The sequence below is a fragment of the Crassostrea angulata genome, chromosome 3, assembly GCF_025612915.1.
Source record: "Crassostrea angulata isolate pt1a10 chromosome 3, ASM2561291v2, whole genome shotgun sequence".
Taxonomy (NCBI): Eukaryota; Metazoa; Mollusca; class Bivalvia; order Ostreida; family Ostreidae; genus Magallana; species Magallana angulata.
The window spans coordinates 11,071,860-11,086,728 of record NC_069113.1 but is presented as its reverse complement, the minus strand read 5'-3'; the positions used below and the strand labels follow the sequence as shown (position 1 = coordinate 11,086,728).

At 32.6% G+C, this 14,869-nt stretch overlaps 2 protein-coding genes across 14 annotated transcripts in view; one reads left to right on the top strand and one right to left on the bottom strand.

Annotated features, from left to right (window-relative positions):
• LOC128178381 (high affinity cAMP-specific and IBMX-insensitive 3',5'-cyclic phosphodiesterase 8B-like) overlaps positions 1 to 2,721 on the top strand; it is a 64,071-nt gene extending 61,350 nt beyond the window's left edge. For all 13 annotated transcript variants that reach the window (XM_052845501.1, XM_052845508.1, XM_052845503.1 and 10 more), the window contains one exon: positions 168 to 2,721. In XM_052845501.1, coding sequence (XP_052701461.1) covers positions 168 to 253 — 86 coding nt within the window. In that variant the 3' untranslated portion in view covers positions 254 to 2,721. The remainder of the gene's footprint in view (positions 1 to 167) is intronic.
• A 2,110-nt stretch (positions 2,722 to 4,831) lies between these two features.
• LOC128178382 (phosphorylated adapter RNA export protein-like) lies at positions 4,832 to 13,325 on the bottom strand. Its single transcript, XM_052845513.1, has 11 exons — positions 13,207 to 13,325; positions 12,896 to 13,040; positions 12,668 to 12,727; positions 12,242 to 12,450; positions 11,547 to 11,665; positions 10,132 to 10,151; positions 8,659 to 8,729; positions 7,428 to 8,109; positions 7,075 to 7,166; positions 6,572 to 6,735; positions 4,832 to 6,324 (listed from the first exon to the last, which is right to left on the bottom strand). The coding sequence occupies exons 1-11, from the start codon at positions 13,258 to 13,260 to the stop codon at positions 6,063 to 6,065; spliced, it is 1,878 nt and encodes a 625-aa protein (XP_052701473.1). The 5' UTR covers positions 13,261 to 13,325; the 3' UTR covers positions 4,832 to 6,062.
• Between the last annotated feature and the right edge of the window lie 1,544 nt (positions 13,326 to 14,869).

Here is a 14,869-nt window from a genome sequence, read left to right as displayed (position 1 = left end):
AACTGCGAACATTTCTTGTTTTTAGTATAACAACAGGGTTAATGACTTTAACTGATACTTGTACATTTGTATTTATTATTTTGACTGGGTTTTTAATATAACAAAAGGGTTAATGACTTTAACTGATACTTGTACATTTGTATTGACTATTTTGACTGGGTTTTTAGATTTCTGTGATATTCCTGATTTGATGGCCCACCTACAGGAGAATTATCGATACTGGAAAGAAAAATCAGAAGATGAAGCATCATGATGATTAAAACACTGTTCTGGTTGGCAAGTCTGGTTCTGAGTAAACCATAGTAACCCAATTCACAAACCAGAGTATAAGCCTAAAGTGTGAACCAGAGTAAAATTAGTCTGAATGAGAGTGTGAACTGATGTGAAACAATATGAACCAGAGTGAAATGAGCCAGTGTGTCCCATCGTGACACAGGTTGCTGTGGACTGAACAGCTCGTTGCTTTTTACCTCATTTTTGTATGAACATGGACACAAGTGCCAGAAGATAAAGACTCGAGCTGGACCTGTTACCACCCGGGTTGGCAGGGTGTTCCAAGGACAGTAGTACTGACTTGTACTGATCCCCTCTTCACTAACCCCCAGGAGCAAACATGCAGTCATCTCTATTTTTGTAAAGATCTCATAGTTGTATTTGTTCAAACAAAACCCCAGCCAGAGTGCTATTGGTGTCTTGACAACCATCTGTAAGACATTGGTTTATCAGAAGACTTGTAAGAGACGTGTGTATTCTTTGTATTATATTGTTAAATTATTATTGGTCTCTGTTGCTTTTGTGACAAGACTCCATGTTTATAGGTGAGTTCTTTGTCCCAGAGATGGTTGTATGCATACTCTTGTTCATTGTTAAATTTTTAATATTAAATCAGTTTATAGTTTATTTTTTCTCAAAATTTTTAATTCAAACAATTGTGCTATGATGTTACATATGAAATTATATAGTGACATGTTCAAGAATTATTAGGACCAACTTTCCTTTTGTTGATGCCCAAAACTGATGCTATCGTCATCATTAGTGGTTATATCAGACTGAATGCTTGCAGTGTTTTATACGGAATATAGTTCTTTGTAAACAAAAAATTATGGTGGTAAAATAAAATCTACAAATATTGTAGAAACACTGTCCCATCAAGTGTCAGTCACAACTGGTCCCATATTCCTCTTTAAACATCAAAATAGTTTGAAAATTCTTGTGCTCTGCAAAGAGCTGCATACTAATTTGGGCGACAATTACTTAACTTGTCTTTGTAAAGGCTTCTTACAAAGGGAAAGTGAGCTTAAGATCTAGTCATATTTCCTGTTTTGTTTCTTTAATCAATGTGATAGATTTGTTGTACTGTGATTTGATTTGTGATTTATGAAAAAATGGCAAACTTGTGATATCGAATACAAGTTCAGTTGTGGAAATGCATTTGCCAAAAATATAGAAAATATGTATACCTGTAGGTTATAAAGCTCACTTGTATCAACATCACCCGATGTTGGGTGCCAAACTAGGAATTAATTATGTACCTCAATTTGTGAAGAATAATATTGATACTTGACTCACACAAGTAGAAGCTCAAGTAATGTCTATAGTTCATGTATATCAATTTTCCACGTTGCTCTTGGCCGTCATTTGCATGACAGTCCAGGGGTGTCCATTTCTCATGTTATCTTCATTTGATGTTTGTCAAGTTATTTAATCAGATGAATATACTGTAGTTCTATATTTCTATTATTTTTTTTTCTTTGTTAGGGAAAAAATATTACATTTTTATCATATACTGTGGAGAGTGTTACATCTAATTTATTTTGTATGCATTCATCATGTACACTTGTTAGTATTTATCCATGAAGTTTTTTTTTATGTGGATAATGTCTGGAAATCACTAAGATTTTCCTTCAGGTATTGTAAAAACTTTATCACATAAATACCGTATTCATTCTTTTATATAGCTGTTTTTCTTGAATGTTTATTAAAAACGTATTTACCTCACAAATAATGTTCAGATTTAGCAAAGGGAGGGGGCTGACAGACAACCTAAGCTAGGTTAGGGGATTTAGGGATAATGTTACACCAGTGAATCTTCTCTGTCTTGGGCTATTTATCTCGGTCGATTCCATCCAATCATCCGTCCATCAAGGGGTCAAAGGAATCATAAGGGTTGTCTTCAAACCAAAAAGAAACATGAGGAAAAGTCTTCACTCTGTTAGAAAGACCAAAAGATATAAACTTTGTATAGTGATAGTATTTTGAAGAAGTTTTACCAAAGTTATACCTGTAGACTGTATCAGTGTTTTCAAAAACCGGTTTTTTGTTGCAACTTTTTTCTCAATAATTCCTGTGCATGTACCAATATGTGACCGAAGACGGTAGATGGTGGATGGATATTAAGAATGTTTAGGACCAGTCGTGTTGATATATATGAAGTACAAAATGAGCTCTACCAATGTTGTGTTTTAGATTGGTTGATAGATATGTCGGTAGTATTCTATTGTTTAGGTATTTCATATTTGAAGTAAGAAAAACCCTCTGCCCTCCGACAGTAAGGGGAGGTAACTGAGGGGAATAGACTGAGGGTATGGGTTATGTATGTGTAGCTAGTTGTTATAAGTATCATATTACCAAATGTTATACTCCATGTAGATAAATTGATATTTGCATTTTATTTAGAATTAATGTGTTTGAATTAGATATTATTAAAGCCATTTCTTGACATGTCTTTGTTATGGTGGTCTGTTAATTTCTTCTTTTTTTTTTACTGTGATGAAATGTAATTGACTTACTATCAATTTTTTCATACCTGTTATTTTGTCAGTAAAAATGGGCAAAATTAAAATCAATTCAATTACTGGGTAAATTTGAACTTTACAATTTTCCACTATTTGATTGGTCAAGTGCCTGAACATTAACTGGTGTTTTAATTCCATTAAATTCATTGAACTTGGGTTTTTAATGATTTCTCTGTATTGATAAAAAGTAAATTGTAAATTATCCATGTTTACACAACTGTTGTATTAAGGAATTATTAAAGTTTGCCCAATGTAGGGGAAATAACCCTGCTCTATCTCTTACTGCTGGATGGCTGTACAAAAGTTTTGTTATAATGAAAAAAATGTGTAATAAATTATATGATGAAAACATCAGGTTTTCTAGTTTGTTGAAAAGAACCAGTATGTGAAAAATGCATGGAAAATAGACCCAATTTGAGCTCAAATGTTTTTTAATGTCTAGAATTGTTAACATGACATGTTGATTGGTTTACCAAATGTAAATATCAGATATTGTTATTGTAACAGTTCATTATTTGCAAAAACATTGCCTGACTTTGTTTACATAACAAACAATTATAAGCTCTGTGTTTCCCTGTCAAATTTGGGTAAAGATTTCAAATTGCACAGTTTAATCATGAGACTTTAAAATGGAATTTAAAAACTTGAGCTAAAATTGTGTGCATGTCCCTCTTTTATATCATAACACAGGGACAGATGAAAAACCAAGAGTACCAGAACATAAACAAATGCATTGAGAGCAAGAATTTTGATTTTGTCATAAGTACAGGACACTAATCTTTTGCAAATTTTTGTATGAATTTAAGAACTTCAGTATCAAATAGAATGACTCCAAGTCTGAAGATTGTTTTATGTTAATTAAATTGTTGTTTTGTTTCAAATAAGCCATTGCATTTGGCTCAGTTCAAAAATACTGTTCCTATATATTTTCTTCAAAATCCAGAGAAAGATGCATATGGGTAAGTTCATATTGTTCTGACCTTGACCTTCCATATGACCTTGACTTCACTATTTCTTTCATTTTTGCTTAGTTTCTGAGACAGTACTGTTCAACAATTTTTCAAGACAGTTTCAAAAAACAATGCACAAGGGTAAAAATGCACAAGGGAAAATTAAAAACAATTTCATAACTTTCTGACCTTGATCAAAACTTTTTCATGCAAGAAGTTTATGAAGTTTGACCTGCCTGAAGCTTGCTGATCCAAATTTTTACATAAATCTCCATTTTTTATACATTTCTCATCACGACCTGCCTAGGCAATTGTGTCAAACTTTGTAAAGAATCTGGATAAGTATTAAAAAAAATTTAAAATTTATAAATTATGAAGTAAGGAACACACTTAGAAGAAGATATCAATAATTTCTCATCTTGCAAGCAATGAGTTTGACAACTTTGAAGTGATATATCCATCTGCATTGTACACAAGAGTTGATAAGTTTCATACTTTAAAAATCTGATAAGCTCAAGACTCGGAGGACTTCCTCTTCTCTTTTCTTTTAGAGATATTTAGTTTACCAGTCACCCTCATCTGACACAACTTCACTTGAAATCATGATGATTTATTGCAAATAAATCAGAGAGGACCCACATTTTAAACAAGGACCTTTACAGAGATGAACCATTTTGGATCCACAAAACTTCCTTCAGAACAAAACACCATTAAGGCGGTACATGGGACATCTGTCGATATTAATGTGGATTAAAGAACATTATAACTGAAATACTTTCACCAGTTTAGAATTTTCAAATTTCACAATATTTGACCAAAAAGTATGTTTTAAAAATTTTTGGAAAGGTAAAAATCCCCAGCAGGATTTCGATAAATTATTCACAATTTAGCTACCACTCAGGATCCTTTACTCTAGGCTGAATTGTAAACTTGTGATATACAACAGTTCTAGCAGGAACTGGTAAATATCACTATTCATTCACCTGCACAATACAGAAAAAAATATGAATTTGATTTTTGGCAATATTACCAGAATATCCTTTCAAAACTGACTATGTCCCTCACAACCCAAAAATTACAAGTATAGTGTTACCATGTGCAAGTTTTATTTTATGTTGATGACTTGAAAAAGTACATTACTTAGTGCATATATTCATTAACATTTTTGAATAAAGTGGTATCTGCTTGGCAGAACTGTCCTGTGAAGTCTTTTTACTGTGTAATTCAGGGTTCGACACTAACCTTAGTCCGTTAGTCACATACTAATAAATTTCAAGTCGGACTAATAAAATTTATGCCTAATCAGTCCGCCCCGACTAATAAAAATATCGACTAAACAGCTTGAAATTTGTATTACGATCGACGATATCACACTTTCTTAGGAAACCCCGAATGTATTTTTAGCTATTGAAGCATGGCGGTAATCGAGTAATTCTTATTCATTTGAACGCTTTCTTATATAACTAATTTATTATAGTGAAGTAAAATGTCTCTGTGATAATGGGGTAGTTTGACAGTTGTGCAAAACATGGAGAAACAGAAAAGTTATCTGATTTTTTCAAGGCGTCCGTGGATACAGAGACTATGAAAAGGCGAAAACTACACACAATGTGTCTGACATCTAACAGCTTTGAGAAAAAGGAGTGCAACCGTGAGTACGAACAAACTTGCCGATCTCGTGACTTCCTTGAAACGTGGACGAAAAATCAAGAGTGGTTATATTTTGAAAAAAATTCTGGACTAATGTTTTGTACAATTTGTAAAAAATACGCAAATGGATCTGTAGAGAAAGCATGTTCTTTTGTAACTGGATGAGCTAATCTGAGGATAGAAACAATTAAATATCATGAAGAAAAATCATTGTTTCATAAAATGAATCATAGCTATTTTGTTCAATAAATGTTGAGCCTCATGTATTGATTTCTTAAAAATAAGACTAGGTCATATCGAATTAATATATCTGGAAATGATTTATTTTAAAATTGCATATTTATTTCTTTGGACGGACTAATAAACTTGCCTGCGGACTAGTAAAAATAGTCATGCACTAGTCCGGCTGGACCAATGCTTTAAAAAGTTAGTGTCGAACCCTGTAATTATTAATTAAGAAGACAAACCTCAACATACACTGATTAAGATACAGTTATCAACACAAAGATAAGTTCAGAGCATCATATACTGAGTGCTCTTCAGTCAGGTTTCTCCATCACTGGCCAGGTACCAGGCCTGCCAATTCATGTATATTAAATCCAGAATAAGTAGTTGTCATAACCAGATGACACGTACCACAGAATCGGTGAGTAGCACTAGACGGAGCTTAATCGATCATCTCATCCACTCCAATATCTATCTCCACCACATCTTTTTCATTGACCTCAAACTGACCCAGGTTGGCCTCAGGTTCACTACTTGACAAGTTTTCATTTCCACTTTCATTTTCACTTTCTGCTGACCCCATGGCATTTTCTTCTTCTTTTTCTCTGTCATTGGGTCTGTTGTCTGTGTCCATGGAGGCCTTAGCCTTCTGCATTAACTTGGATTGAGGTAGTAGTCTTCTTAGTCTTCGTCTCTCTTTTCTCCTAAAAATGAAGAGAAGAGGTGTAAGACAAACAGAACTACTAAAGAAGCAGAGGTTTTCCTGAGATAAAATTTTCCCGTTTTGTGATTCTACAGGAACTGTTAAAAATCAATTGTTTTGTTTTTAAAAATCTTTATTGACATATAACCATTTAGAATTTCATTTAAGTTCTAATTTGGTAATACATGTACATGCATACATTGAGAAGTTTCGCTGTGTAAAGAAACAAAATGATCTTTAATGCTTACTTTTGATTTTGTTCTTTTCTTATCCGTTTCCTTTCTTCCATTGTGTGAATGAAGTCCTCCTCTTCTTTAGCAAATATATCAATGATTTTGTCCTTTGAAATGGTATTGTCTGATTTCAGCAAGTGAATAAATACTCCTCCAGGGGAACGCCTTCTAGATTTGTTCTGCAAGTCACCAATATGAAAGAATATGATTAAGCTCAAATAACCCAAGCCCCCACATAGATTGACAATGCTACACAAAATAAATGGTTATGTATGCATTTACTACAAAAAATAATCAAATAAAATTGCATAACTCCTTGAAAAATAATCTATGCACATCTACCCGGTATGCATAATTTGTACTTAACTACAAACTTTCATGAGATACTGTTCAGAATATAAAGACAAGTTTCACTGACAAAAAAGCAAAATAGGACTGACTGGCAGAAAGCTAAACAAATATTGTTAAAGACTGAAGTTTACCTATTCATATTTTATACATTGAATGAAACAATTTACCTGGATGAGCAGGCCTCCGGCTTCTTCAATATCTTGTGTTTTGTAGAACAAATCTAAAGTTTTTTCTTTTCCAATTATTCTGTAAATCCTTGCTGTAATAAAATCATACATGTAAGTCTAACAATGAAAAAGTGCATAATGTTAAGAATCCTCCAATGAGAATTATGAATATCAGCGTGATTATTAGTGAATTCCTAAGAGGCATTTTGGCTTTATTTTTTTTACCGATATTTACTTTAGATACCAATATCTAAAGAGACATTGAAGACAATAGATCGTAACTGTTGCAGGAATACAATTATAACCCAAAATATTAACGTAATATATGTGTAATAATATATTTGCTTTCCTACCAAAGAGGTAATCCTTGGGTTCATTCAGCTTCTTCACAATCATCTTTACTATTTTCTCTGCCTCTAGATCAGGTAAAGGTTCTTTTGACTTCCTTGGATTATCGGTTCTAATTCGCTCCTTCACTGGACGTCTTTCTTTATGAGTTCTCTTTCGTTTACGGCTCACTGTTGAGTCAATCTCTGGTAGATCTACTACTTTATTGAAGGGGTCATGGCACTCTATGTCACACACATCAGCTGCCAAATCTGGCCGTTTGTCATCATATTTCAAAGTAAAGTCATATTTTTCTACTGAACGACTATTGTCACATGTTGTAGTTTTCACTCCCACATCTTTTAAGTCCTGTGTTAAGCTCTGTTCAGTAAGGACTGATCCCCATACATTGTTGATTCTTCTTTTGGCCATCTGAGCATTCAAAATTTCATTTGAAACCCTTTCGTTTTTGCGCACTGGAGATTTGATTTCTTGAGGTAATTCTGTAATCATGTTTTGTTCTTCATGCCTGCTTGAGGAGAAATATTTTGCCTTCTTGCACCTCCAAAGGGGAGTGTCCTCGTCACTGTACGATGAGCTGTCAGAATCCTCACTGTCATCCTGCTGTGGTTTGCTTGATCGGTAACTTATTGAGGTTGTTGCAGCAGCATTATCTGATGCAGGTATTGGAAATGTAGACTTATCTTTCTGTAACATGGAAGAGTGGAAAGCAATGTTAACATTTCTTCAACCTTAATAGGGTAAAAGTATGCATCTATTGTTTTAGCAAGTAGTCTGCCATATTTATTGAAAAAATTACAGTATTCTATCTTAACTAGGAAATATGTAACACCCTCGCTGTTGTATAACAGAAGTTATCTGGCTGTCAGAAAAGAAATGAAACTAAGCTTAATTTTTTCAACATTAGTCTTCTGAAAATTATTCAATTTTTAATGTTTGGTCTATGTTACATATCCAATTATAAATTATAACCACGTTTTATCTACCTATCTCCATATCGAATGAATATAATCTGTAACGTTAATTAGTAAAAATTATATTTCTGGATGGTTTGGGCATTTTAAAAATAGTTTTGCAAAAATATAATCCCTCATTTTTAGTGCAAATTAATGTAATTTCATCAACAAATCTAGCAAATAGAACCCCAATAGACCCCTTCCTCTAATCTGTCCTGCGATAAACGACACCCTAGCTAATACTCCGTTTTATAAATACATTTATCTATTTTCAACTAACCTTTGATAAGGTTTCTTCTTTGTCTGAATCTGTTATTTCCCCTTCCTCAAGGTCTGACATTGTACAGGTTTCTTAAAACAGACAATAAATATTAAGCGCCTTTTCTAGACTAAACAAAAAACCCACGGACGCAGAAACTTCGTACTTTTTCCGGTGTAATGAGTAGTGGACAGTTCGATCAAAAACTGATTCGATAAACTAAAGTTTTTTTATATGATATTTTGAAATTTGTCGTTTGGGGATTGGGATTTATGTGATGATATTATTCATTGTAAAAAATATGACATATAACAATTTGAAAACCAAATGAACTTATTTTCGTTTATTTGACACGTAACTTTCGCGAGTAAACGCGAAATTTTCGCACTTTCGCGCTAAAACGCAAAACACGTTAAATCGCGAAACTTTTGCACTTTGTTGGTACGAGCTTCATTTTTAATTAATATTAGTTTAATTCTTTTATTGGCTCTTAACAAAAACTCTAATTTTAAGGTCGCTTGTTAAATTCATATAAATTGTTGATATTTTGAGCATATCCAAATATCTACATGTGCATCTGAAATAAAAGTAAAAATCGTATATGACTTTGTCTATACAAATGTGTAGGTGCAATGCAAATATCAAGAATATCATAGCAAGGTATTTTAATTATATAAAAATATTAAAGCACAAGGGTTGATCCAAAGTTATAATGTCACACAATGCATCGCGCATCTCACGAGCGCTGTGTTATAGAAAATGAGAAAGTAAAATTCTTATTACCTCAATTTCATTTCGAATTGAAAATTTTATCAAATGTCGTTGAAAAATTGAAAATATGAATGATAAAAACGTTATTCACATGTTACATCGTCACGTCATTAATTTTGTTTGACCAAGTTTCAATCTAAATACACAGGCACCTGATATTTTTTTCCTAAAAATAAAATAAAATGATACCCCCTTTTTAATGTATTATTAGGTATTTTATTTTTTATTTATCTTGAGAAAAAAATTTAACGTCAGGTGCCTGAAAAAGTGCGCTATATAACTTTTTTAACGAGCAAGAACCTGAGGACGAACATTGTAAATGTTCAAAATAAACTATAAACTCTCCTCAGTAACACATTTTTAAAACCTTTTCTCATTTTCTTTTCGTTTTTTTTTTTTTGTTATTTCAAACAAGAATTTTTTTTAGATAGAATGATACTCTCTTTAGCTGATGCATTTATGTAACACTACGATAGTGAATTCATAGATGGGTGTCGTTATCCTTCGTATATCAGGATCTTCAAATAACACAGCGTAAAGATTGGTTCACTAGTCGAAAATATGAGAAACTAGAGAGTGATAGGCTTAGACCACTTATCATTGCACACATCAAAATAGCTCCTTAATTTGTATATAAACTTCATAACTTAACTTAGCACTTTTATATATTAATGATTCAGATATTACTGGTATTAATATTAAAATTAAAATTTTATCCCTCACTATTTCCATAAGATGGCCAGCTTAAAAAAAAACCCAACTGATTTTTAAGCTTGCCTTCTACATAGTTTTTTTTTTAATTTTGTTTGAACGTTTTTAAAGTGATCATGTTTATTTATTTACTTAACTGTGCCTTTCATGTGGCTGTGACATAACTACAAGTTGCTAAATCCATTGATGGTCATAAATTTCTTGCTGTAAATCTAACATAAAATACTAAAGAAATGACATTCATTTAAGTTTTTATTATGACATTCATCTGGACGGATTCTAACAAACATTCAACTAAAAAATTAATTATAAGCCATGCAATAGTAAAAACTTCTACATATACACAAAAAGTTTAATTACAAAGAAATGAAAAACTTTCTATTTATTTTAGAAACTTCAATATTCTGTTACACAGAATATGTGTGATAAATTAAACTTAAAAGTGCATAATAAAAGATTGTATATACCGGTAGCCAACCTTCTAAATATATTACCTATTGACTTAACATACAATACTATCAATTAAGGATTGATTAACAGAAACCTGGAGTTGTTTGGATGTTGGGGAATTTTGTGATAATGTGGTGCTTTATTCAGGAACAGTGTTTATCCATAGAAACAAAAATTCTGGACAATATATGTGCATTACAAATAGTTGTGCCACAAAAAGGGGCTGTTATGTAATAACTGATATGTTACCTGAATTTCATCAATGTAAATGAAAAAGTAAATAAAAATATAGTCATATACATGTAACAGATAAAATAAAATGTATACAAAAATTTTTACAACTCACATTTTGGTAATGAATAAATTATAACAATAATGTTATGAACAGTCATAAATAAAATGTAAAATGATTTATTCTTGGCTCTTACTACATGTAGTTTGTAATTACAAGATCATAATATTATGGCAAAAAAAAAATTCAAACATGTAGATGAACATGTGGAGATGGACAGAAACAAGTTGTACAGTAAAAGGACAAACATTCCATAAATAAACAACACATTTTTCACATAAAATGTAACTTAGGAATGGAATTCTTCTTGTACATGACTACATGTACATGTACCGTAATATGCAAACTAACCTTTTAAAATGATCTTAAACCAATGATAAACTAAACAACAACAATATGGAACAGTAGAGAGCTGCCATAAATAAAAAAAATGTACATATAGGACCTCAAATATACATATCTATAGGACCTCAAATATACATATCTATAGGACCTCAAATATACATATCTATAGGACCTCAAATATACATAACTATAATGTTTGGCAAGGCCTCTGTCCTGTACTGCATGACTCGTACAGACACCTGTAACAAACAAGGACCGCTACCATTAACCAGAGAGGTGTATATCAGTAAGTTAACTTTAGATCTTGCTGAATCCCTCTGCTTTCCTCTTGGAATCTAACAGCTTTTTGTTGAAGCTTTCGAAGGCCACTTTGATGCTCTGTCTGTCCGAGGTAGTACAGGAGTGTATTTCCCAGTGCCTGCTATTTGTTTCCAAGTCCAGTTCCAGGACCTTCTGAAGCTAAAACAAGGTACAAAATAGTTCTGTATTACGATATATTTAAACAGGTAACATGCTTAAAATGCTCTCTCTCTCTCTCTCTCTCTCTCAAACTAAATGCTTATGCAAAATGAAATATTGCTTTTTCTGACCAAAATATAATGCACAGTCAGGTAATTTGTTTAATGGCCTAATTTGCAAAAATTAAGTTATTCCCTTTTTCAATATTAGCATTTATCTGATGCTGGAGAGTCTGAGGAGAAATGAACACTTTGACATGGATGAAAGTACATTGTATTAAAATCAATTGTTATTTAGAAATTTGTCATACATATTTATATCTTATAAAATTTGGTTTGGAAATGAGCTTAAAAACTCCTATAATATAAGTTTAAAAAATTGTAAAAACCTCATATGTTTTTGGAAAAATGACCGCAAAGTTACTGCTTCAACCATCTTAATATCTATATTGTTAAGAAACCAGTTTAGGGAAGATAAAAAAATGTAAATAGGACTTTTTGTAAAAAAAAATATTTTGAAAGAAAATGTATCACAAAAGTAAGTGTCCAATAAAATTAAAAAGGTAATGATAAGAACCTCTTCTTTAGACTTGGCACCCTTCTTGTCACTATAATTACATAGCACCATCAAAGGGAGGTTATCAAGCTCTGGATCAGCTAGTACTTTGTGCAGTTCATTGTTTGTCAGCTGTAAATCTTCATCACTGGCAGAGCTGTCCACTACAAATATGATCCCCTCAGCTCCCCCAAAGTACTTGTCCCAGTATGGACGAACACTCTCTCCTCCTTTATTAAAGAGTGATATTTTTGTCAAGTATAAATAAAATCCTGCACACCTGTCAATTTAATATCAATTTCACTATGTTGAACTTTAATATACAAAAATAAGGTTGAATATAATTCTATTGTGGAAATTATGAGGTTCTCATTCTTTTTTTTAGTTAAATCGATAAATTATTACAATACATATAACACATCAAATATTGTTTATGTAAATTCTTACCTCCTAATTCTTTAACATCAACTATACAGTCATTAAACATTAAGGCCTTTATCCGAAAACCTGTTGAAATAAAACAATATTATTTACAGGCATCAAATTTATCTTATCAAACAAAAGCTCAAAAGCTCACTACCATATGGGAGTCAAACCAACAAATGGGGGTGTGTGCCTAACCTGTTATATAGACAAAAGAGAAAAATTTGACATACTTGTGAAATGTGTATATACCTATAGTTGGTTCAATGTTATCTGTAGATTCTCCACTTAAAACAGACAAAAGAGTGCTTTTCCCTGATTTAGACAGACCAATGCACACGACATTAAAGTTAGGCTTCTCTACTGGTGGTCCATGTCCGCACATCCTTCTGAAGAACTAAAACATCAAAAAATGTTATAAATAGGGTTCTGGGTTTAAGCTTTGGCCACGAAAACTGTATCTAATATAAACATAACGAATATTTGGAAATGAAACAGCTAGTGTTAGACCATGTTAAATTGCCACTTAAAAATTGTATGAATAAAGTATGTTTGAATATTACCGAGTATATGTAAATCCTTATGACTGCACAAAATAACTGCACGTTTTGGCACATTGCGATAGTTTTGATGGTTAACAAGAATATTCATGAATATTGACAGAATTTCATTCCGGATTTACGGTACCCGGATTTACTTGTTTATATATAAATATAAAAACTGCTGGAACAGAAAATGTTTTTCCGGAATAACAATTCTTTGCAATTATTACTTTGATATATTACTCGTAATAAATAAATAATGCACGTCTATATGCACAGATCCGTCACTATAGATAAAAATACGAGGCCTGTGGGCCCCATCCCTCACCTTTGGCTTACAACCTGGCCAACCATCTTAGTTTTTATATATATATCGCATAGCCCCCTCCCTAACTCCGTCACTTTCGGGAAACTCCTCGCCGTTTGAAATCAAGTACGATTATGACGTCATTTTTTACATGTCAATTTTTTTAATCAAATGTCAACAATTTGCAACGGTTAAATTTAAGAATGTGTCAAAAAACAACAGAATTAAACCTTGTTCATTTTATGCACCATTAATTGTGTGAAATCAGCTAAAACTTTTTCACGGGTGCACTAAAATATCGATATTTCTGACATGCGGGCCCATTCGATCATTTACGGTGGTCAGCCATTTTTAGAGAGGTCACGATGAATCATTTCACATGTAATTCATTTTTGATTAAGGTAATTAATACATTTTTTTCAGTCCGCAATAGCCTTCATGCACTACTCTTGATGATAACGTCAAATCGCTCATGCCGATACTTTTGCCTTACACAGGGTATAGATATATCCGGTATATCGCTATTTAGAATATGCTACATTTCTAAAAATGTAATAAATAAATAATATTATAAGTAATATATTAATTAATGGTAAAACAATATTTGAAATATGTAAGGACATAAATCAAACGGCATCCATACATTCTGATAAGGCCATTGTGATTGTTGTTACAAGGACCCATTTTTTATTCTGGCGATCATTTCATTTCAATGAAATTAAATACAATTTAAATTGTATGCACCATTTTTACTGATTATAACTTGGCCTAGATACAAATGGAGTTTTAACTAAATTGTTAATGTGTCTTCATTCCCTGCCATATCATAGAGCATGTGGGTGACGGAGTTAGGTTCATAAGATATAATAAGCACGCGTGATAAACGTCGTATTCAGAGGGTTATTTGGATAAGAATAAGAATATTTTTGTTAATAATTTTATAAATTATATTGTTTCAGATTATATTTAGTGATTGCAAATGATAAAAACCACAAAAAATAATTTACAGAGAAACGCGGGAGGTTTTCTGCTTATGGTGACGGAGTTTGGGTACTCGGGGATATGCATGTATTTAAGAATGAAATGCTTTCTTTGGTGATTCATGCGGGCTGTGAAGGTGGCGACATTGCAGAAAAAATACATAACCCGCGTTTGCATGCAGCCCCCCCCCCCCCCCTTTTAAGGTTTTGCATGGACCATGTAAAAAATGAATTTTAAATAAAGAAATGAACAGTGGTATACTACCCCCCCCCCCCCCCCCGAATCAGGATTTCGATGACCTTGAAAAGTTGCCCTTTTTGTGGGGTTTTTTTTGGGGGGGGGATGTAAAGATTTGCTGGATGAGGCTCTTTCAAAAACTATGCTACGTGCCTGCAT